This window comes from Vigna angularis, chromosome 10 (assembly GCF_016808095.1).
Source record: "Vigna angularis cultivar LongXiaoDou No.4 chromosome 10, ASM1680809v1, whole genome shotgun sequence".
NCBI lineage: Eukaryota > Viridiplantae > Streptophyta > Magnoliopsida > Fabales > Fabaceae > Vigna > Vigna angularis.
The window spans coordinates 3220728-3243162 of record NC_068979.1 but is presented as its reverse complement, the minus strand read 5'-3'; the positions used below and the strand labels follow the sequence as shown (position 1 = coordinate 3243162).

Sequence of the window (22435 nt, the reverse complement as noted above, 5' to 3'; positions counted from 1 at the left end):
AAGTTTACAAACTCACTAAAATTCACCATTTTAAAATTTGAGCCATCAAAATATTTAAATAATAATAATAATATTGATAAATATGATGGTACTCACATACAGAAGAGTGAATATAGTTTTTCCACCGCTCTCACAAATCGGAATAAATTGAACAACTAACAAAATATTGCCTTCAAATAGATTCACATAGAATAAAACTAGAATACTAAATTTTTAAATATTACTCTCAAACATCAAAGGGAATGAATGAGGAAGAAAATTAAATTTGGCAACTTGTAGGAAGTTATCGTTATATTGTTTTCATTTTGTCGGATGTCATGATTGACATATTAAAATTTGTGCACATATATAGTTTAAATGAAAGGGTGGCTATATGTTGAGAAATTGGTTTTATAATTAAGATTTAGAAACCCTGGTCGTGTCGTGTGTGGCCTTGATCTTGCTGTATATAAAGCTCCAAAACTCGTGATTAAAAGCCAACTTCCTCTTTTGTATTACTTGGAAAGCCTTTCACTTGCAACGATGTCTACCCTCCCTACCACTCAAGGCAAAACAATCCCAGATGCCTCTGACTACAAAGGTCACCCCGCAGAGAGGTCCAAAACCGGTGGCTGGACTGCATCCGCCATGATATTAGGTCTCAAAAACCTATCTTTTTTATAAATAACACTTCAAAAACAGGTCTCAATAGATTCCCATCTTGACATGTTTTATTTATATATATATGTATGCGTATCAGGAGGAGAAGTGATGGAGAGGTTGACAACACTGGGCATCGCCGTGAACTTGGTCACATATTTGACAGGGACAATGCATTTGGGTAATGCTGCCTCTGCCAACGTTGTAACCAACTTCTTGGGAACCTCCTTCATGCTCTGTCTGCTTGGAGGCTTCCTCGCCGATACTTTCCTAGGAAGGTCCGAACCAGCTTTATCGCAACACTTGCAACATTATTAACTTCTTTTTCTTTTCTTTTTCATTTAATGGAAAAACCAAGATAAGCCAGATTTCAATTATTCTATTCAATTCATATTTTCTTAGTGTGCCGTCACCAAAGTATACGTGCCTGTGAGTTCTTATTGGAATTTTCGTTTTCATTTTCCTCAGATACCGCACCATCGCCATCTTCGCAGCAGTTCAAGCCACTGTAAGAAACGCCATAACTTTTCTTGTTTCAATAGTAAAACTTACGATGCAGTGATAACTGGGGCGAATCTTAACTCTGATTAAGAATAGTATAATGAAGAGAATGTATATTGGTTCGATCGACCGAACTGATATGAGTTTCTTTGATGATGTTTATAGGGTGTTTCGATATTGACGATATCAACCATAGTTCCCAGCCTGCACCCTCCGAAGTGCACGGAAGACACCGTGCCACCTTGCGTGAGAGCGAATGAGAAACAGTTAATGGTGCTCAATCTGGCGCTTTACGTAACGGCTCTTGGCACTGGTGGTTTGAAATCGAGTGTGTCAGGGTTCGGTTCGGATCAGTTCGACGATTCGGATAAAGATGAGAAGAAACAGATGATAAAGTTCTTTAACTGGTTCTACTTCTTCGTGAGCACAGGGTCTCTGATGGCAACGACGGTTCTTGTATACGTGCAAGACAACGTAGGAAGAGGATGGGGTTATGGTATCTGTGCGGGTGCGATTGTGGCGGCTCTTCTTGTGTTTTTGTCGGGTACGAGGAAGTACCGGTTCAAGAAACTCGTGGGGAGTCCACTCACTCAGTTTGCAGAAGTGTTTGTGGCTGCCATAAGAAAGAGGAAGTTGGAATTGCCATCTGATTCCACGTTGCTCTTCAATGATTATGACACCAAGAAGCAGACCATGCCGCATAGCAAGCAGTTCCGGTAAAAAAACTTTCACCAATCGCCATCTTACGTTTGTTCTTTCTTCTGGTTTTGGATTGATAGATTTTTTTCAATGATTCTCTTTAGAATAGTATTAAATAACTTTGCTGGAGACACCTCCTGGAGTAAGCCGTTTGACTTTAGAGTAATCATCCCCTCACGATACGTCGTCAATCATTCTTCTAATTAAATGTAGATTGATTGATGTTCAACTAAAGTTTTTCTTGCTCAATCTGAATCTTCTGGTTTTAATAAATTCCTAAGAAACTATTTGCAATTATAATATTCTTTTGTTCTGTGCAAGTTCTCGGTTGTCATAGCTTGTTAACTTTAGTTTGCTAAAAAGAAGTATTATTTTAATGGAGAAAGTTATCGTGTGTGTATATATATATAACTTGAAGACGGGAATAGAAAGATATCAGGGAAAGGGATAAAAAGTAGTATGTGTGAAGTGATCAGTTTGAAATTTTGGATATGGAAAAACAGGTCTTTTTTTATTTGTTGGTTAATGTGAAAAGAAAAGCTTTTTTTATTCCCACTGGTAGTAATAAAGGAGAATTTAGAATTCCAGTTACAAGTTTTATTACTTCCTTACCTGGAAGAGATTCCAAGCATTGGTCCACGATTTATATTGTTTTTTACTGGTTCTGGATGAACCGTATTGGGTCGTTTTTCCAGATATGAGAATACTTTTTTCATTAATTTTACTTAAGGCAGGTGATTAAAGTTAAAAAAATAGCGCAGAGATGCAATTAAGTGGTGTTGAAGGGTAGCTTAAAATATATGAATGAAGAACACTTAGGAGGGTAGTTGGAATTGGTTGAAGCGTGAATGATTGGGGGAAAGAATGAAGTAGATAAGAATGTAGAGCCAGATATGTAGGGCTGGTTGGCCATGAAAAGGAAAACCAATAAGTTATCTTGGATCATTTGGTCTGTGGTCTGAAATGAAGTCCACCCCACGAGCTTGGAAGAGAAGAAAAAAGTGTATGGTTTAGAATATTTTGGCATACTTACCTTTGGAATTTGGATACTAAATGCAACATGATTGTCCATAAAAGTTAGATTGCATTATAGGCAGAGGAATCAGAATCCAATCATCCCACGTAAGAGTCATAGCAACGACAAGGTTATCTCCAAGTGGAGATTCACGCCTCATTTCTCCTTCACTTCTCACCGTCACACTCTGCCACCTCTAACAGAGACAACATTATGTCTACGCTAAACCTCGCTCAACAATTAATGTCCCTGCTCGCGTTCATGTGATACATTATCGTACTCTAATACTAAACTCGCATTTTATTCGAGACATGCAAACAGTGGAATGATATAATTTAATACAAACACAGTACATCATAGGCTAACTATTTTAATGGTCATGCAGAGGCACGACTATTAAAATGAGTTACGTTTTTTCCATGAATTTTGCTAAACTTGATTCCGGGCAGTTAATATTAATATTTATTTTTCATTTGTTGATTGAGCAGTTTCTTGGACAAAGCTGCAATCGTGGATTCATCGGGTGGTGGAATGAAGAGAAAGTGGTATCTTTGCACCTTAACAGATGTGGAAGAAGTAAAATCGGTGATAAGAATGCTTCCCATATGGGCTACCACCATCATGTTTTGGACTATCCACGCTCAAATGACAACATTCTCGGTGTCACAAGCGACCACCATGGACCGTCACATAGGAAAGACATTTCAAATGCCCGCAGCATCGATAACCGTTTTCTTAATCGGAACAATTCTCCTAACTGTCCCATTTTACGACCGTTTGGTTGTTCCGGTGGCAAGGAAAGTGCTGAAGAACCCACATGGGTTGACCCCTTTGCAACGCATAGGAGTTGGTTTGGTGTTCTCGGTGTTTGCCATGGTGGCAGGGGCACTGATAGAGATAAAGAGACTGAGATATGCAGAGTCACATGGTTTGGTAGATAAGCGAGAAGCAAAGATCCCAATGACGGTGTTTTGGTTGATCCCACAAAATTTCTTTGTGGGGGTAGGAGAGGCTTTTATGTATATGGGGCAGTTGGACTTTTTCCTTAGAGAGTGCCCCAAAGGGATGAAAACAATGAGCACAGGGTTGTTCCTGAGCACACTGTCTTTGGGTTTTTTCTTCAGCTCCTTGTTGGTGTCTATAGTTAACAAAATGACAGCACATGGTAGGCCATGGCTCGCAGATAATCTTAACAAAGGGAGGCTCTATGACTTTTACTGGCTTTTGGCTATACTCAGTGCCATAAATGTGATGTTGTACTTGGTTTTTGCTAAATGGTACGTTTACAAGGAGAAGAGGCTTGCTGAAGAGGGCATAGAATTGGAAGAAACAGATGATGCTGCTTTTCATGGCCACTGAATCTTCTCCCACCAACATTTTCTCTTTTTCTTCTACGAAATTTTCCTGCTTGTATCAATATGCTAATCAAGTTTTCACTCTAAAAAAAGGAAAAAAAGAAGGGCTAGCATCTGGTTACCATATAAATAAGCTTGTAAGTTGTAACCATTTTGTATGTGTTTATACTGTGGAAAAGAAAAGGCAAATAAATTGAAATTGTTAACTCCAAGTTAACAAGGTGGTTTAGCGATGTGATCGATGTCTTAATTATACGCACATGTTCCTTGCAAACATGACAGTTAAGTCCCACCAACATTTAAAGTAGGACACATGCAATGGTTGGTGCCGACGAGCTTATAGTTCATTAGTTATCATTCATCAGATATCCCTTCAGACACGTTGCAACCCAACAAAGCTGAATATTTATCTATCTTTTTATACCTTTACATTTACTTTTTATTTTTTTCACAATTTTTTTCTTTATGTTTTTTGTTACTATGGGTTCGCAGGCTACCGTTCGGTCTCGGCCAGCTTCTCAGCCGTTCGGTCTCGACCAGTTGCTCAGTCGTTCGGTCTCGGCCAGCTTCTCATCCGTTCGGTCTCGACCAGTTTCTTAGCCGTTCAGTCTCGGTCAGCTTCTCATCCGCTCGGTCTCGACCAGTTGTTCAGCCGTTCGGTCTCGACCAGTTGCACAGCCGTTCGGTCTCGACAATTATTAAGCAGATGTAACGTACAATGAATGTTATAACGACTGTCGTTAAACAATTAAGGTTTGCATTAATGACCATTAAGAGGTAAATTAATGTGTCAGATTCCTTTAAACTCTATAAATAAGGGTTTAGGTTTGAGGTAAAGACAGATTCAACTCATACTACGATATGCCCTGTTTACGTCCTATTAGGACATCAATATTTAACTGTAACCAACAGTTCATAAAACCGTTCCTAACTTGAGCGTCGGAGTGCCTTTTGCAAGTACCTCCCCTCTTTTACAAAGAGGGGGACCGAGCGGCCAATTTTGAAGGTGACCGATCGGTTCAAAATGGAAGCAGACAAGCGGAGCGCACCAGTCGAAGGTTAGTGTCTCGGTCTCACAAATCTCACCGAAACATTTTGGCACCGAGCGGCCAATTTTGAAGGTGACCGATCGGTTCAAAATGGAAGCAGACAAGCGGAGCACACCAGTCGAAGGTTAGAGTCTCGGTCTCACAAATCTCACCGAAACATTTTGGCGCCCACCGTGGGGCCGAGAGCAAGCTGAAGACACCCAATGGTGACCACAAGAAATATGGAGGAGCAGAGCACCAGAGATTTAATAAGAGAGCTGCAAGCCCAGATTGAGGCACAGGCGCAGACTATACAGGCGCAGGCGCATGCGCAACAAGAGATGCGGCGGAGGCATGAGGAGGAGATGAGGGCGTTAAGGGCCGAACGGGAACCTCCCGAGCGGTCCGCCTCGAATTGAGAGAATGCTAATGAGGCGAGCCATAATCGCGCCAACCCGAACGGTCGGGCGGGAAGGGAACCAACACCTTTGCAGACCGCTCATGCAAACCCCAATGCCAGAGAAGACTCCCCCCGTGTTGGATAAGTATGATGGTTCGGCTGATCCGGATAATCACTTAAGAACGTTCGGTAATGCAATGGCATTTTATACAGACAGCGACCTGATCATGTGTAGAGCCTTCTCGTTGTCACTTAAGGAAGAGGCATTGGAATGGTATAACACTCTTCCTCCCAACACAGTGGATTGCTTCGCTACTGTGGAAAACCTCTTTAGGAGACAATACGCATCCAATCGGAAATAGGAGGTAACACCGGCGGATTTAATAAACACTAAGCAGGAGAAAGGAGAAACTTTGAAGGCTTTTATGAAGAGGTATACTAAAACCGCACGACGAGTTAGAGATATAGATCAATCTTTTATTATCAATAATCTGCCTTCGTGTATGAGACCAGGATATTTTGCGGAAAAATTGTATGCACGACCGCCAAAAACTATGGAGGAGCTCCAAGAGCGAGCAGCTGAGTTCATCCGTATGGAGGAAATGCGTTTGTCGCAAAGAAAACGACAACAAGAGGGTGATGTGGGCGGAAGTGGAAAGGATGGCAAACGACCGTTCGGCAATAAAGATAAGAATAGGGAGTGTCCCAGGCCATTCAAGTTTCACCATTATACAACCCTCAATGCACCTAGGGCAAAAGTTCTCGAAGAAGCCCTTAGCGCGGAACTTATCACACCCCTGAGGAAACCATCTCCAAGAAACGCAGATGAAAGGAAAAGTTGCCGGTACCATCAAAACCATGGACATACTACAGAAGACTGCATCACGTTAAAAAATGAAATAGAAAATCTTATCCGGGCGGGACATCTACGTAGGTTTATAAAGGATGCAAGATACGGTCTCCCCAAGGAAGGATATTCGCAAAGAAGCCCCGAGCGGGCAAGTAGGAAAGACGAGCGGGGGCGGGGCTATAGTCACAGTCCCAGTCGTCATCGGGAACGTTCGCTTCGTGGAGTTATCAACTGAAGAGAAGCATCCACAGTTCTACTACTGTCATGTTTAAATTCGGTTTCATTTGATTCATGCTTTTGTTATTAACTTACGCTCTTATTATGGAATAAATAAAGTCCAATTTAGGCCAACCAATCGCTCCCAAAGTTGCTAAACAAAATCATATTCAATGAAAAAAGTCTCTCAGAGCTAGAAGAGGAAGACCGAACGGTAAATTCCGCTCGGCCAAGAGGTAAATTCCTCTGTAAAGATTTGAAGACCGAACGGTAAATCCCGCTCGACAAGGAGGTAAATTCCTCTGTAAAGATTTGAAGACCGAACGGTAAATCCCGCTCGGCGAAGAGGTAAATTCCTCTATAAAGATTTGAAGACCGAACGGTAAATCCCGCTCGGCGAAGAGGTAAATTCCTCTATAAAGATTTGAAGACCGAACGGTAAATCCTGCTCGGCGAAGAGGTAAATTCCTTTATAAAGATTTGAAGACCGAACGGTAAATCCCGCTCGGCGAAGAGGTAAATTCCTCTATAAAGATTTGAAGACCGAGCGGTTAATCCCACTCGGTGAAGAAGTAACAAGATGCTGCAAATCACAACCAAGAGGTAAATCCCTCTCGTCAAAGTTGAGCACAAAGATCGAGCGGTAAATCTCACCGGCCGAGAGATAAAACCCTCGTCAAGGACGAAGCCATACACCGGGAAGAAAATCCCTCTCAACCGAACGGTTTTCACTCTCATCAATCAGGAAGTTCTGGTAACAAGGACTGTCGAGCGTGCGGCCGAATTCAATCCATGAAATTGTTCGACACGAACAGGATATAAGAACTTGAAGCACAAAGAGCAAACTCCTTAATACCACGAGAACAACCTCCCTCAAACTCATAAGTCCTATAGTTAACCGTTCTTCTAAAGCCGAATGATTAACTCGGACTTGGGGGGCTTATGTTACTATGGGCTCGCAGGCTACCGTTCGGTCTCTACCGTTCGGTCTCTACCGTTCGGTCTCGGCCAGCTTCTCAGTCGTTCGGTCTCGACCAGTTGCTCAGCCGTTCGGTCTCGACAATTATTAAGCAGATGTAACGTACAATGAATGTTATAACGACTGTCGTTAAACAATTAAGGTTTGTATTAATGACCATTAAGAGGTAAATTAATGTGTCAGATTCCTTTAAACTCTATAAATAAGGGTTTAGGTTTGAGGTAAAGACAAATTCAACTCATACTACGATATGCCCTGTTTACGTCCTATTAGGACATCAATATTTAACTGTAACCAATAGTTCATAAAATCGTTCCTAACTTGAGCGTCGGAGTGCCTTTTGCAGCGGCCAATTTTGAAGGTGACCGATCGGTTCAAAATGGAAGTAGACAAGCGGAGCGCACCAGTCGAAGGTTAGTGTCTCGGTCTCACAAATCTCACCGAAACATTTTTAAAAAATTATTTTGACACACCTTTACACTTGACAAATTATTTTTTTTATCTTTTCATAAAAAAAATGTAGATCTGTCAATTTGCTCTTTAAATTTAAATTATTCAAGTAATTATAACTTTCAAAAATTAAATTAGTTTTAATTATTTATTCTTTCAAAATCAAGTTAGTTACGATTTAAACAGCAATGTCAACGAAATAAGAACACTAAACCTACACTTAAATATATTTTCAACCTTGATTGATTTTTCATTTTTTAAATGCTTTCAAAAATTAAATTAGTTTTTAAATATTCTATTAAAAGATAATGTGTATACATTGGATTTTTTTTAGAGCTGTAGGGAAATTTCAAACATAAATTATAAAAATAGGTAAATTTGAAAAGAATTACGTTTTTCAATTGGTCTTGAAGTGGCAAGGACAAAGAAAGATATCTTGATGAGCCCGTTAAAAAAATGCATTGGAATTACTAAGTGACAAGAGTCTTTTTGGATGCAAAACAAAATCTACACCTACTAATAAGATTTTAGCAAACTCACGATAATTATAATTGATGATTATTTTAGCTATAGATATCTCATAGAAAGACTTATGCATCTCACAAACACACGATCTAATATAAGTTATATTATGCATTATCTTGCACAATTTCTTTTTAAGTTGACAACTGTTCATCACAATGTTACTCTAAAGATCGTTCGCTACATAAAAAATACACCAAGCTTGGGATTATTTTTCCCATCTAATTGTGATCTTCAATTAAAGGCTTATAGTGATAATGATTGCGCTTCTTGTCCTGACATAAGAGATTCGTTATCGAGATATGGTGTGTATCTTGGTTCTTCACTCATCTCATGGAAATTTAAAAAACATAACACGATCTCTAGAAGTTTACGTGAAGTGGAGCATAGATTCATAGTAGTTGCAATTGATGAAGTTTAATGCTTTACTTTTCTCTTACAAGATCTCTAAGTTACTTTCAAAACTCTAAGTTACTTTTCCATATCTATTTGAACTTGGAATATATGAAATGAAGTAGAAAAAAACATATAAAAAAGCCTCATATGGTTTATTTCTACAAAAAAGCAATCAATATTTATTAAATTATATATTTTAGAAGTATATTAGCGAGTTATAATGTCTCCAACGTCATCTTTAAAAAGTAACTTTTAAAATGATTAAACTATTTGAAGGGGAAAGGAGATGACAAACTCTATATTTTATATTTTGTTGCTCTCTCTTAAATAAATGTTTTAGGTGCAATATTAAACTATGCTTAGTTGAAATTCTTTAACAATTTCATTTGTCTTTAATGAGGGTATTATATACATCTTGTGTTAGTTAGGATTTCTTAATTTGAATATAATAATTTGTTATTGTTTCTCAAGGAATGACATGAATTCCATTACATGAAACATCATTTTGTCATCATATTTACTTTTTAACTCCATTTTGTCTTAGTGATACTTAATTTTCCATGTCTATTTGAATTTAGTATATATAAAATAAAGTAAGAGAAACGTAACAAAAAAACCTTTGGTGGTTTATTTCTACCAAAATGCAATCATTTAGCTAATAAATCAATAGCCATTGGGGGCGAGTGTAGCTATAATAGGATAAAGGGATATATCCTTACATTAGCTAATATGCCCAACTAATTACATACAACCACAAGAAAATCATATAAAAAAGAAAAGGCAAAATTATGACATTCTAATGAAGAGATAACACTATGATCTTTGAAGCTGGATTTCCTCAATTTGTATATACGCACATCCAACACCAAGTAACAATTTCAATTTGAGATCATTTATCTTCGCGCAACAGTAGTAACCTTGACCATGTATGAGGTTTAAATTCAAAAAGCATCGTGCATAACAAATGGTGGAACTTAACTGTGCTACCTTCCTCATTGTTCATATATCACCAACAAAGGATGACCATTTCAGCAATTTCTCCAATCCCACTCTCCCATTCTTGAAAACACACACGGCATGCAACGACATTAAAGCTAAGCTCCCCATTGGTTAACCTTCATGATCATTATCTGCGAAGTGTCTCAGGCATTATTGCAAGCAAAACAATGTTTTTTTAACAGAAAATGGGTATGTAGTTCAAATCAAACAACTTTGAAAATATTGAAAGTATAATGATAAGCATAAAACTCCATTTGATATATTCCAAGATCTTATAACATTTTCTTATATTTTTCTTCTTTTGTATATGATGTTAGATAAACTTAAACGAGGGTAGTTTATCGTTTATTTGTATTTTTATCATTATTTTTAAATAATTAAGTTTTTATTCAATAAATTAGTGTTTCAATTGTATAACAATAACTAATTATTCACGAAGTTGGATATAGTATATTTTGAATCTTTGTGATTTCTACTGTTCAGTATATTTCTTTTTTATTACTTCTATGTTTTATTTTTAATCGTAACTACATGAATTAATTGATTGTATATATGTAGGTATCTAATTATTGGATACGAAGTCAAAACCTAAATAGAATAGAATACTAATTGATTAAACATCTAATGATAGAGTTTATCATTAGTCATTCATTAGAATGATAAACTTAATGCAAACTTATAATAAAAATTGCTAAGACATAAGACACTAGGGTTTTTATTACTAAAGTTTAGACTTATCGTTAAGATATTAAGATTTGGTATATGTGGTGTGAGTGATAGAGTAGGAATTAGAAGTATATTGTTTAATATTTTTCATATTGATTTGATACATGAAATCTAACCCCAAGTCTTTACCATATTATAATTTCATAAATTTTTATTGCTTTCTTAGTTTTAGATTTATTTCATTCACATCAACAATTTTTAGCCTTAATTAGTGAATAAACATAAACTTTTTAATAGGCCAAGTCTCATGTGGGAAATGTTATCTAGACTTATCCATTTTATTACTTGTACGATTTGATACACTTGTCAATCTTGTAATAGCAGGGATAATTGGGTAAAGCAAGTCGGGCTTCAAACTCTTAGAGACAAGCTTAGAAGCATGAGGATGAAAGAGACTAAAGGAGTGGTCGAGTAGATCTCTCGAGTGGAGATCATGGTGAACCAGATTGGTAGAAATGGAGAAACACTGTACATTAGCCGAGTAGTGGAGAAAATTTTGAGGTCGTTAACCGATGCCTTTGATAATATAGTATGTGCTATTGAAGAGTCCAATGACTTATCAATGCTCTCGGTTGAAGAGCTTACTTGGTCACATGAGACGCACGAGCAACGGAGAAGGAAGAAGAATGAGGAGTACCTTGAACTAGCACTTCAAGCAAAGAAACCATAAAGGGAGAAGCTCAGAACACTCAAGGAAAAGGATGATAACAAGGAGGTAAAGGAAATGGTCCTGGTGGTAGAAGGTAGAAGAGAAAGAAATGTCCAGCCAACAAAATTGGTAAGGAAAAGGACAAAGTCCATGGAGAGGAGGTTGTTCGAGCAACTCAAATGTTGAGTGCTTCAAGTGTGGAAAACATGACTATTATGCAAAGGAGTGCTACTCGGATAAGTGTTTCAATTTGGTAAGGTCAGACACTTTGCAAAAGATTGTCGGTCTAAGAATGGAAGACAAAAGACAACCAGCCTTCTCACAGAAGATGTTGAAGAGGAAGCACTGTTATTGATGATGGGACATAGCTCGAGAGTCGAGAACAAGCAAGGGAAGAACTTGACAATAAGGTTGAGTTACATGGAGAACTCAACAAGAAGGTTGAGTATCGAGGATAACTCGACAAGACAGATAAATAACATTAAGAGGTTGACAAGACATCTAGATAGATCAATGGTGCATTTGGATAGTCTGGTAAGGTGCATAAAGAGCTCATATTGCTCTACGAGAAATCCAGATAGCTCGGTTAACTTGGTCGAGCAAGAGGAATACTAAGATATATCAGTAGACTAGATGCAGCTCGAATAGCTCGATGGAGCATGTAGATAGCTCAAATAAGTTGGTGGAGCAGTTGGAGAGCTTAGATAGCTCTAAGAGACATTTGGAAATCTTAGTGGTGCATCTGTACAACTCGGATAACTCGAACATGAGCAGAGACAAGCTTGTTATTCAAAAGTTAGAACTCAACAACAAACTAAAAAAGAGGTTAGAGGAAATGCAAAGTTACAAGGAAGCTTAAAAAGAATAAAGTAGGCTTTGCATAAGTTGTGCTTGAAACTTGAACAAGTTTTAAGATTGCAAGAACAGTTGCAAAGTCGAGAAGTGGCGACTTGCAATGGATGAAAAGATCAATGCAATTGAGTACAACAATAGTGAGATGGTCCAATCTCAAAAGGAGCTCGACCAATTGACAATAACCTAATTATTAACAAGTCGACCACAAAGACAATAAAGAACCCAACAAAGGAGAAGTCAAAGTTAAGAAGAAGTCATCCAAAGAGAAGAACAAATATGCCACTAAGATAGCAAAGAACCCGATTAAGAACAAATTGGTCACCAAGAATGAAGAGAACAAGTCAGCCATAATGAATGCAAAGTTAAACATGAAAAAAGTGAAGAACCCAACTATTCATGAAAAGAGCAAGCACAATGTGAGATGAGTTACTACACGTGGGAAGCAAGGATAGAATAACTGAAATGATAAATAAAAGAAACATTTAAGTTTACAAGGAGATTTTGTTAGATAAACTTAAATGAGGGTAGTTGCGAAAATGCAAAAGATGAGAGTGATTTTTAGAGATAATTATGGAGTTCATTGAATTGTAATTTGATAGTAGTTGAATAGATGTGTTAAGACTAAAAGTTCATTCATAGTATTTTGATAGTAGTTGAGTAGCTGTATTAATTGTATTTTGGCAATAGTTGTATTAAATGTATGTGCTTGAAGGACCAAGATAAAGGGCCTTTAGATAGTATATGTATGACTCAAAGTTTCAGGCAAACAAATCATAATACTAAAGATTGTTTATTTAGAAAGACTTGTGAAAATATGAAACATTGTGTGAAACGTTACCTGAACCACGTTAAAATGCACCAAATGAATCGGCAGACTCTTCATTGATTTCACTAAATATATCAGGGCATCCGTCCCAGCTTCGAAGCTCTCTCGCTTCCCAGTATCCACCAATGTATCGAAAGGTTCCACTTTCACCTTCTCTTCGGAACCACCTAGGCTTCCAACCATTTTCTTGTATTTTCCTTGACTGTGGATATATAAACAATGATCATCATCACTACACTGGCAAAATATCACTAAAACATAGATTACAACAAAAACAGCTGATGCACAAACAAATAACAATTAGTAAAATCTACAACTTTGTTTCTCTTCATTTTCATTTTATATTTTTCTCTTTCTTTCAATTGCAAACTCAAAAGTTAGGGAGACAACGGTATGAACAATTAAAAGGAAAAAACAAAAGATGGAGAAGTGAATGGTTTAATATAGGTGATGTGTTTAGAAACAAATGACAACTTCTTGGGTTTTCTTGGGTACTAAAAGCAAAACTTTATCGTTATAGACGTGGAAATCGTTCTTTTAAAATCCTCCATAAATAATTAAATTAATAATAATTAACTAATTTTTCACTCATTTATTTTAAATTAAACAATTTAATTAGATTTGCCGAGAACCACAGATCTAAATCCTGGAGTAACCTAAAAGAGGAATAAGAGGAGGAAAATGGGTGTTGAAAGGAGAAAAGAGACATACCATTCTCTGACGCTTTTCCAGCCTTTGTTTCTCCAAATTAGCCTTGTCGTATTCCCCATTCTCTAGATGCCGTTGATCAGGTCTAAGCCTGGAATCCGTAGGCGGGAGATTCTCCTTTAATCCGTGATCAAATACCCGTGATCAGAAAAGGCTATAAAAAACCATAAGAGACGCATATATAAGAAGTGGAATGCATATCAAATAATGATATAATACATCATACTATACCTTCAGTCCCGGAGTAAGCTCATTCAGAGTGATGGCAAATGGTGTCAAATTATACCGTGTCACATTAGGAGATTCCATCGTCCTTTTCCACAACAAAGATGCGTTTGGTGAATTCAAATCTTTAGGCTTCACATTTACATTACCACTCATATAGTACATGCTGTCATCCCACTTCCCAAACAATGTCGCAACCTTTTTCCCCGTTACATCTTCCACAAATCCATGTACCTAATTCAAAGCACGGTATTACACACTCAATCACATGTTTACCAAAACTCACTCAATACATAATTTGGTACTTTGAAATTTGGACACATTAAAATAATAATATAACTTTTAAATTAAAATAATTCTAAAATTTAAATAAACAAAAGACTGAAGTGAAATAAATAATTTTTAAATATTATCCAATAACTTACTTGGCGAGGATTTCGGTCGAGTATCGTCTGCTCTTTGAACTTGAGTCTGCACGAATACTTCCGATTGCCACGTATATCCATGTTCCCATGATGATCACAGTATATTTTCCCAAGGATGAGATTATAGATCGTGGTGGTGACCTAACACAAGAAACAACAACAACAACAATCATATCATTAATTTAGAGAAATATTACCATGGAATTTAAAGGCAGATGAGTAGTACAACCGAGCTGATTGGCGGAAAATAATAGATAGTGATTTTACAATGCTTACCTTGCTCCACTGAAATATTTCACCATCATTGAACTCTAGGGTCAGAACACCTACTGGATCAAGCTGAATTGACCTTCCCCGAAACTTTGAATGGATGTTGCTGTCAGCCCAAAACTTCCATCCTCTACCTTCGCAGTGGCAGGCAATGAGTGTTGGATGATGGCTGACCTGTTTCAGACATAATGACTGAAGCATCAACAATATTCGCAAGTTGATGAATTCCTCATATTAATATATTAACACAAAAATACATACCAAGTTAAAGGCATTGTGCTCTATGTAATTTAAGCAATCACCATTAGATAGACTGAAATAAACGGCTTCACATTCTACTTTTCTAACGCAAATATGTTTAATTTGTGGGAAACTTTATTAATATTTTACTAGCCCAAACAGATTCCAAAAGTAAATTCGACCTCATCCCATCTTAGTCAGATTCCAATCTTGCATCTCTGCTTTAGTAAATTATAAGGAACTAACCTTCTCTGAAAAGAAGCGAATTCCTTTCTCGGGGTAATCAGCTTCGTAGGTTTCACCCAGTAAAGGATTAAAGGGTTTACAGTTACGACCTTCAGATGACGCATAACCCGAAACTGCAAAGGCAGCAACATACAGTGCCCGAAGAAGACCGTTTCCCTGAAAATACGTATTCAAGGGGGAAAACAATCAAATACAGTGATATGATTGATTTCAACTTTGAAACATAGTATCGTTATTATTTTTCTCTACCACAAAAACACTCATTTGTGACAAACAAGTTCATAGAAATTATTATAGCATGGTTATTCCTCTGTCAAATTTATGATTTTAACTTGAATCATATCATCATTGAGTGCAGGCTCTGCATATATGGATTAGCAACGCAGGTATTTCTCTTTTCACATCGAGTTTAACAAAAGACGCAGAAGATACTAGCTTCTGCAGGATCCAGATCCAAGGGTAACAGACATGTTACCAAACATACAGTGGATTCTGCACAAAAAGATGTAAACTAGGAGTCTTTTGCTTACACTCTTATAAATAAAAAGAGAAAACTCAAGAAGAAAAATGACATTTTGAAATTCAACTCTTTCTAAACAACCAAATAACAAATCAATTTTAATAATAAAATATTAAATTTGATAAACTATTACTATTATTATATAACAACATATTTGCTACATAAGTACTTCTAGAATGGTTGTATAAGTATGGGTTTCAAGATATGGGTCCTCACTTGGAAATAGGGCACGGGTAGAAATTTCAACGAAGAGAAAAACAAATGTAGAGATTGTTTTCCACTTTCTAATGATTTGGTCGAACAAGTAAGTATAAAGTGATTTTATTTTCATATTATCTATCTGCTCACTCTATTCGAGCTCAACCAAGCATTCTCCAACGAGAAAGACAAAAATTCACTAAATATTGCTCCTAGCCAATCCTTTGAACAGAGGTACTCATAAAATAACTCATTACCCGAGCTTAGGAAAAACAATAATATAAAGGGCAGATTATAATATAAAGGGCAGATTCATTACTTTGTTTTGAGGCAACTGAGAAAAAATATTTATTTGTGATCAAACAAATTCACAGAAATTGTAAGGTATGATTAATTTACTACTGTCAAATTATGATTTCCCTCTCTCTTCTGTGTGACCTAAAGTGAATGATTAGAACTATAAACATAAAAACAAAGAAGCTAAAGGAGTGCAGTAAGGTTACTTAATCTGCATATCTCAAGACATGGAAACAACACAAAAACATTCACGGATAGAGTTGGAAAGAAAAGTTGTGATAAAAACATCATGTCCTTTGTTCAATACTTTTTTTAATTTATATTGGCAGCACTTCAACACCGGTGAGTGGCAAAAACAAGAGCAAGATGTATATCTTACTGATTTTCCGTACTCGTGAGCTAGATCCAGTAGATAAGAGTACTCCAAGTCCTCACAACATTTTTGTAGGGAAGATATAGGCTCATTAAAGTATACCGGGAGACAAACTCTCGTGAGATCTTTTCCCACGTTGTCCTTGATCATTGACCAAAGACTAACACCCTTCTCTTTCTCAACAGGATCTGGAAGCTTTTTTCGTCTTGCTATCTGAGGGTGCTTATAATTACAGACCATTTTCTCGGGATAAATGTTCTCTGTATCAGTGCATTGCGTGCTGGCTTCCCTACACCTGTCCACTTCATTTATAGCTCTTTCTGACTCACACTTGCAATCAGGCTCCGTAAAACAATCTCTAGTATCATAATATGAGATTTCATCTTCATCTGATACTTCCTCCATCTCTTGTTTCTCAATATCATCAGATGATTCAGTTGTACTACATTCTGAAACCAAAAGGTTCATGTGAAAATAATAGTACATCTTGAAAGGACAAGTTCATAAACAATGAAGGTTGCAGATAGATTCATTGTAGACAAATTTACCGAAAAACATGGACAGAGTGTCCATTCATACTTGTACACAGCGATGGTGCATATGATAATTCCAGAATCTAGCGAAGTGTGATAAATGAAATCAGCATGCTCAGGAAGAATAGTTTCTATTCTGGTTGAATGAATAAGCAAATCATGGATCCTCAAGTTCTCACAGTTGCCTCAATGGATAGAGGCATATGAGCTGGGACCATAAAAAATATTAATTTTTCTAATGGGTTGACTTTCGAAACAAAACTTTCATTTGAACTGAATCTAAAAGATGAGATAAAATAATGAATGATAAATTCTCTAGAGATCGGCATGAAGATGCTGGTAAAAATTCTACGGATTGAATTAAAACTCTAGAAATTCGAAGAAAAAAAATATAAATACACAGGTCCATGTTCCAAGGTCATTTAACCAAATAATTTTCATCATTCAAGAAACGGTTGCAATAACAAAATGATGTCAGCAATATTCCTCCTGTTCATATAAGACAGAACCATTGGTCCCTGTGATAACTTTCAACACAACAAAGATTCCGCATACAAACACATGCTCATTAAATCAAAGAAGAAAGACAAAAGTAACAGCATATGTATAAACAGAAAACATCGGTATATATTGCAGTACCACTATATTTTCCACGTCCAAGACTTGAAAACTCGTTCTTTGTTAACTGGTATTCACCATCGTGTATTGCAGTGGCCTCAGGTTCAGTATTAGCTGCCTGTTTATTATGATCAATAGAAAATTTGTTAAGTCACGTACCGTAAAGACCTTTCACATTCAGAAATTACACTAACACAGAAAACGGCAAACTGAGATGATAGTTGAATTGACATGTAAGTCCGTGAATTACAATTACATTTCATAGTGAGGGAAGAGGCAAAAAACAATTGATGCCATCGACCAAAGTCACCAATGACGTGACTCTTCTTAAAAGACATTGGAAAAACCCACAAAACATGCCATGTGGTCTTCAAATTTTTATTTTATTTTTGTACTTGGTTCCTGATTGTATGATAACAATACTACTTCAGTTGAATCTGTACCAACTCAAATAGTCAGATAATTTCATCATAATTATCCAAGAGCGACATACCCCCTAATTTTTCCATGTGTTTGACAGAACTAAGAAGCACAGCAATTATTATGAATAAAATATATGCATAGGATATATAAAACTATATAGCTAAAGTATTGAAAGTTTATGTACACACATTTAGTTAGAATTAGAAAAAGTGGTACGCGTGACAAGACAACAGTCTCCTTACATGAAAGATAGCTTCTAAAATATAATTGATGGTAAAGGAGACCGAAAAGAAACTTTTGGTCATTAAACAAATATAATTCCGCGATTATTTTATCAAACTATGTACTCGACCATCCAAGCAGACCCGGTCATAAAATATAAAACAAAACAGCAGAAAACTTTAGAGATCAAATGACCTGGAATCGTTAAATTATTGCAGAATTCATAATCTTTGACCACATTTAAAATGATAGGGAGGGATGTGGTGGGGGAATAATAAAGTAATAAATACCCCACAGTTCTTTAAGCATTCAAACGAACCCAATATAGAGGAAGATAGTGACAAGCACTCCAGAATAAAGGACAAGGTAAGAAATGACCTCCAATTGCCTTATTGTATCAAGCAAATTAGATCGCTCTTGACAAAGAACTTCAAGTTGTCCTTGCATTTCGGAGAACTCTGAGAGCATGATTTGCTCGCACTCCTTTACAAGGTTCTCACTGGTACCCTCTTCAAGCAAGCGTAACTTAAGCCTGTCGGTTGACACGGATATATCATTGGGTGTAAGCAAGAGATGATCATTGAGGGCTTGATGAGGATACAGGCCACGTGTCGAAACCAATGCCTGTATCCACGCAACCCGATCATTCCTCGAATCAGTTCTCAGATGGAGAGTTTTCGTTGCTGTAAATATATAGAAACGCCGATCATCTGACTTGCTCTCTCTAAATGATGAAATCTGCTAAACATTCACGCAATATAACTTCAATTTCAGTGCACCAACAAACTCACTCTATCCAACTTTTCTTTTTATTGAAGAAGAACAAATAGGAGGGACAGAAATTACAGATAAGAAATAAAATTAAAATTATTAATAATAATATAAAAATAAAAAAAGAAATAACAGAGACTAGAATTGTAGAAAAAGAAGAAATAGTGATATTAGTGTTCATTGAAAAAAGAAAGACTATTAGAGAGTAAAACGAACAGTACAACAACAAAATCTAAATTGTTACAAAGAAAAAATACACGGGCAAACAAAAAGTAAAGACGCACCTACCACCTCAACCAAAAGAAGGCAAAATTTTTGTAGTTAACAAAAGAATCTTATTAATAATCAGAAAATGCAACTGAACACACATGCCATGCAGGTTTTGGTTCAAACCAGTGTACTATGTATATATTATCGAATAAAAATGAATGTGTTAGAATAGCTCAAGAAAGAAGGTAACAAAACATTATTTACAGCCTCTTACTTCCTTTGTTTTGTTTCTGCCCCTTTTATATAAAAGGAGAGAGCTGGCTTATTAATTTGAACAGCATAGGAGCACCATACAAGTTTTTCCACTCTCCTCTGAACCAAACCCCACCCAAATTGTTGCGATTCCCACAGTCCATTTGTTAAAAATAAAAGTATTCTGATAAACCCAATAAAACCGAGAGACCTTTCTACTATTTGATAAGGTCGCTTAAAGTAACATCCAAGTCATTCCAATTTACAAACCTAAACCCATGCCAGTCCAAGATCCCTAATTACCTGCCGTTGGATCATCCCACAGTTTGACATTTTTTATTCCATATATTCCAATATAAAATGACTCCTCTTTCTAGGCTTGCATTACCGTTGAGGCAAGCAAGGAGAAACCAAAAGTATGCCAACACTGCAATTTATCTCTCCAAATTTTTATAAGCTACAGGAACATGCTCTAGAAAAATGGAAAGAGGAAACCACAAACAATGAAAGACAAGTGAAAAACGTACAGGAGAAAATAGTAAAAGAATAATAAAAAGAAGGAAAAGGGCAAAAGACCCAGGTGTTAAGTGTTTCATGTTTTAAACTGAAATGGTAAAGGAGGTCAGGTAGAATTGGATGAAAAACAGGTGCCGAGAGGAAGCTAAATCGTAGAAATGCATCGGACCGCAAGTTAATACCTTACCTAGGGCTACGACTTAGTCTACCGTACCCTCGATGGCCACCTGTTGATGTGACTCACTCTACATTAACAACCAGTTATTAAAACCACACTGAACTGAAATCCATCATCATCATATTCTAAGGTTGATTAGAATAATTTCCACTCTCCCAGTAAACTTTTTTTTTCAGATAATAAATATTGAAATTAGATAGAGATTATTAATTGCAAACCTCCTGTTCCTTTGAATTCGCAACTAAACCCACTTAACAGAGAGTAAATCACAGTCACAGCCAACCATGGCCTAAACATGCAGATTTACACCACATTGTTCCAATAGAAAAGAAATAAACAAATAAATAAATAAATACATAAATATATATATATATATATATATATATATATATATATTGTTTTTACCTTTATCCTGTAAAAAAAAATCACATTCAGGTGAGTGATCAATTTTAATGGCAAACCTTGGTCTCATTAATCACATCACCAACAAAACTAAAGCACGGATAGAGGAAATTTCACATATGTGAAATCGAAAATCGGAATGTCATTACTATATTTATATTTTCTTAAGTTAACTTTCAAGGAGTTAGTGTTGGAAAACAGTGTAACTGAGGAGTCAGATCACACGGGCAATGCCTGCTATGATCCTTCATTGATTTTCAGGACCAGAAAGAAATATAACAGGAACAAAAACCAACATTATAAGTATGTGTAGAAGATTAAAGTTACCTTGAGATGGACTACACGGGAAGAGGAAGAAGCTTTGCGGTGTTTTCGTCGTGTGGCGGGGGCAACTCTGTCCACTCGTGCGAGTCGGTTGGTGGAAATCTCCCCTATGAAGCTAATGTCGTCAGAAGAAGTGAGGAGGTTGAGATTCTCCGGACATCTGATCTTGGCATAAGAGAGAACACCGTTCCTGAGGAGGAACCATCGGGATCTCCAGCCTTTGCCGTAATTGGTCCACTTGTAGAGAACGCCGGCCACCGTGGTCTCCCATCTTTGAGCAGCATTGCCCAGAGATCCCACCGCCGGGAAGCTCCTCGTTTGAAAAAGTCTCGCCGCCATCCGCTCCGGGGAATGGTTGCCGATTCCAGGACTCTCCAGAGAGATACAACACAGTTGGTGCATCTCTTTCACTCGCATTTTCTCTCCCTCAAAATACTTCTTCCTAACTTTGGTTCCTTCTATTTTAGATTGATTCAACGCGAGGGTTCTACTAACACCTGAATTATCTTTTTCATTGATTCAGTGTTGTGAAAGCTAGCAAGGTTGGAAGAAAATTAAAAGGACATGGAAGGAAGTTGAGTGATAGATACATTAGTGTGAAAAAAGTGTGCAGAAGAAAAAATGCTTATAAATTTATTCGAAGAAAAGAATGAGATTTGTATATTCAAATGAATAAATTAATGTGTTGAAAAAGAGGACTGCAGGCAGGTATATATATTAGTTGGATTTGGCAAAGGCAAAGAGAAGGGGGCAAAGTAGTAATAAAGTGAAAACAAGAGGGTTTTTGAATCGAAAATGAAAAAGATAGACTGATGTGAACTACTTGTATTTAAATAGAGGACAAACTTGTGCTAGTCCTGAACCACAACTAGAAGAGATATTTGATTTTCTATAGTCAGTGATAGAGAATTGAAATAAATTATATTAATATATAAGGTTTGAAATAGATACGGCGTTTATAAAAATTAGTTGAAACTCAAATAAAAGCTTATTTATAAAACTGTATTTATGGAACTTAAAAATCAAATATTTATAATGTAACATTAGTGTATTGATATGTGTCCTTCTTGTAATATATAAAAGTCTTAATTATTGATAAGTCCTCTTTATTTATAAGATGACCATACTAAATTATTAAAAACTTTAATACATCACACCTAATTTTCATACATCATAAAACTGTCTAGATTTTAAAAATGAATATTCTATTATCTACCTTAAAATAATATAGGATAAGAAATAAAAAATTAGTGATTTTAGAATTTCAAAGAAGATAGATAAAAAGAAAGTTTGAAGGGAACAAAATCAAAATGTGAATTATAAAGAAACAGAAAAAAAATTATACAAAGTTAAAATCAAAAGTAAAAATATATGCAAGT

The 22435-nt window shown here is 36.5% G+C and overlaps 2 protein-coding genes across 5 annotated transcripts; one reads left to right on the top strand and one right to left on the bottom strand.

The window, feature by feature from the left end:
- The first annotated feature begins 437 nt into the window (after positions 1-437).
- Positions 438-4438, top strand: LOC108335269 (protein NRT1/ PTR FAMILY 6.3). The gene is made up of 5 exons (XM_017571248.2): positions 438-637; positions 740-917; positions 1108-1147; positions 1306-1856; positions 3343-4438. Exons 1-5 carry the CDS (start codon positions 523-525, stop codon positions 4211-4213), a joined length of 1755 nt encoding a protein of 584 aa, XP_017426737.1. The 5' UTR covers positions 438-522; the 3' UTR covers positions 4214-4438.
- A 5217-nt stretch (positions 4439-9655) lies between these two features.
- Positions 9656-21720, bottom strand: LOC108335929 (oxysterol-binding protein-related protein 2A). Of its 4 annotated transcripts, none has more exons than XM_017572155.2 (11): positions 21060-21720; positions 18782-19144; positions 17780-17876; positions 16614-17056; positions 15220-15375; positions 14740-14907; positions 14464-14604; positions 14045-14272; positions 13817-13930; positions 13118-13307; positions 9656-10180 (listed from the first exon to the last, which is right to left on the bottom strand). In XM_017572155.2, exons 1-10 carry the CDS (start codon positions 21471-21473, stop codon positions 13128-13130), a joined length of 2304 nt encoding a protein of 767 aa, XP_017427644.1. In that variant the 5' UTR covers positions 21474-21720; the 3' UTR covers positions 9656-10180; positions 13118-13127. The 4 variants fall into 4 exon arrangements, 3 of the variants coding, with proteins under 3 accessions (XP_017427644.1, XP_017427645.1, XP_052725741.1); XM_017572156.2 differs by having other exon boundaries at positions 18782-19141; XR_008245765.1 differs by lacking the exon at positions 9656-10180 and having other exon boundaries at positions 13273-13307; positions 13817-13967.
- Positions 21721-22435: the final 715 nt, after the last annotated feature.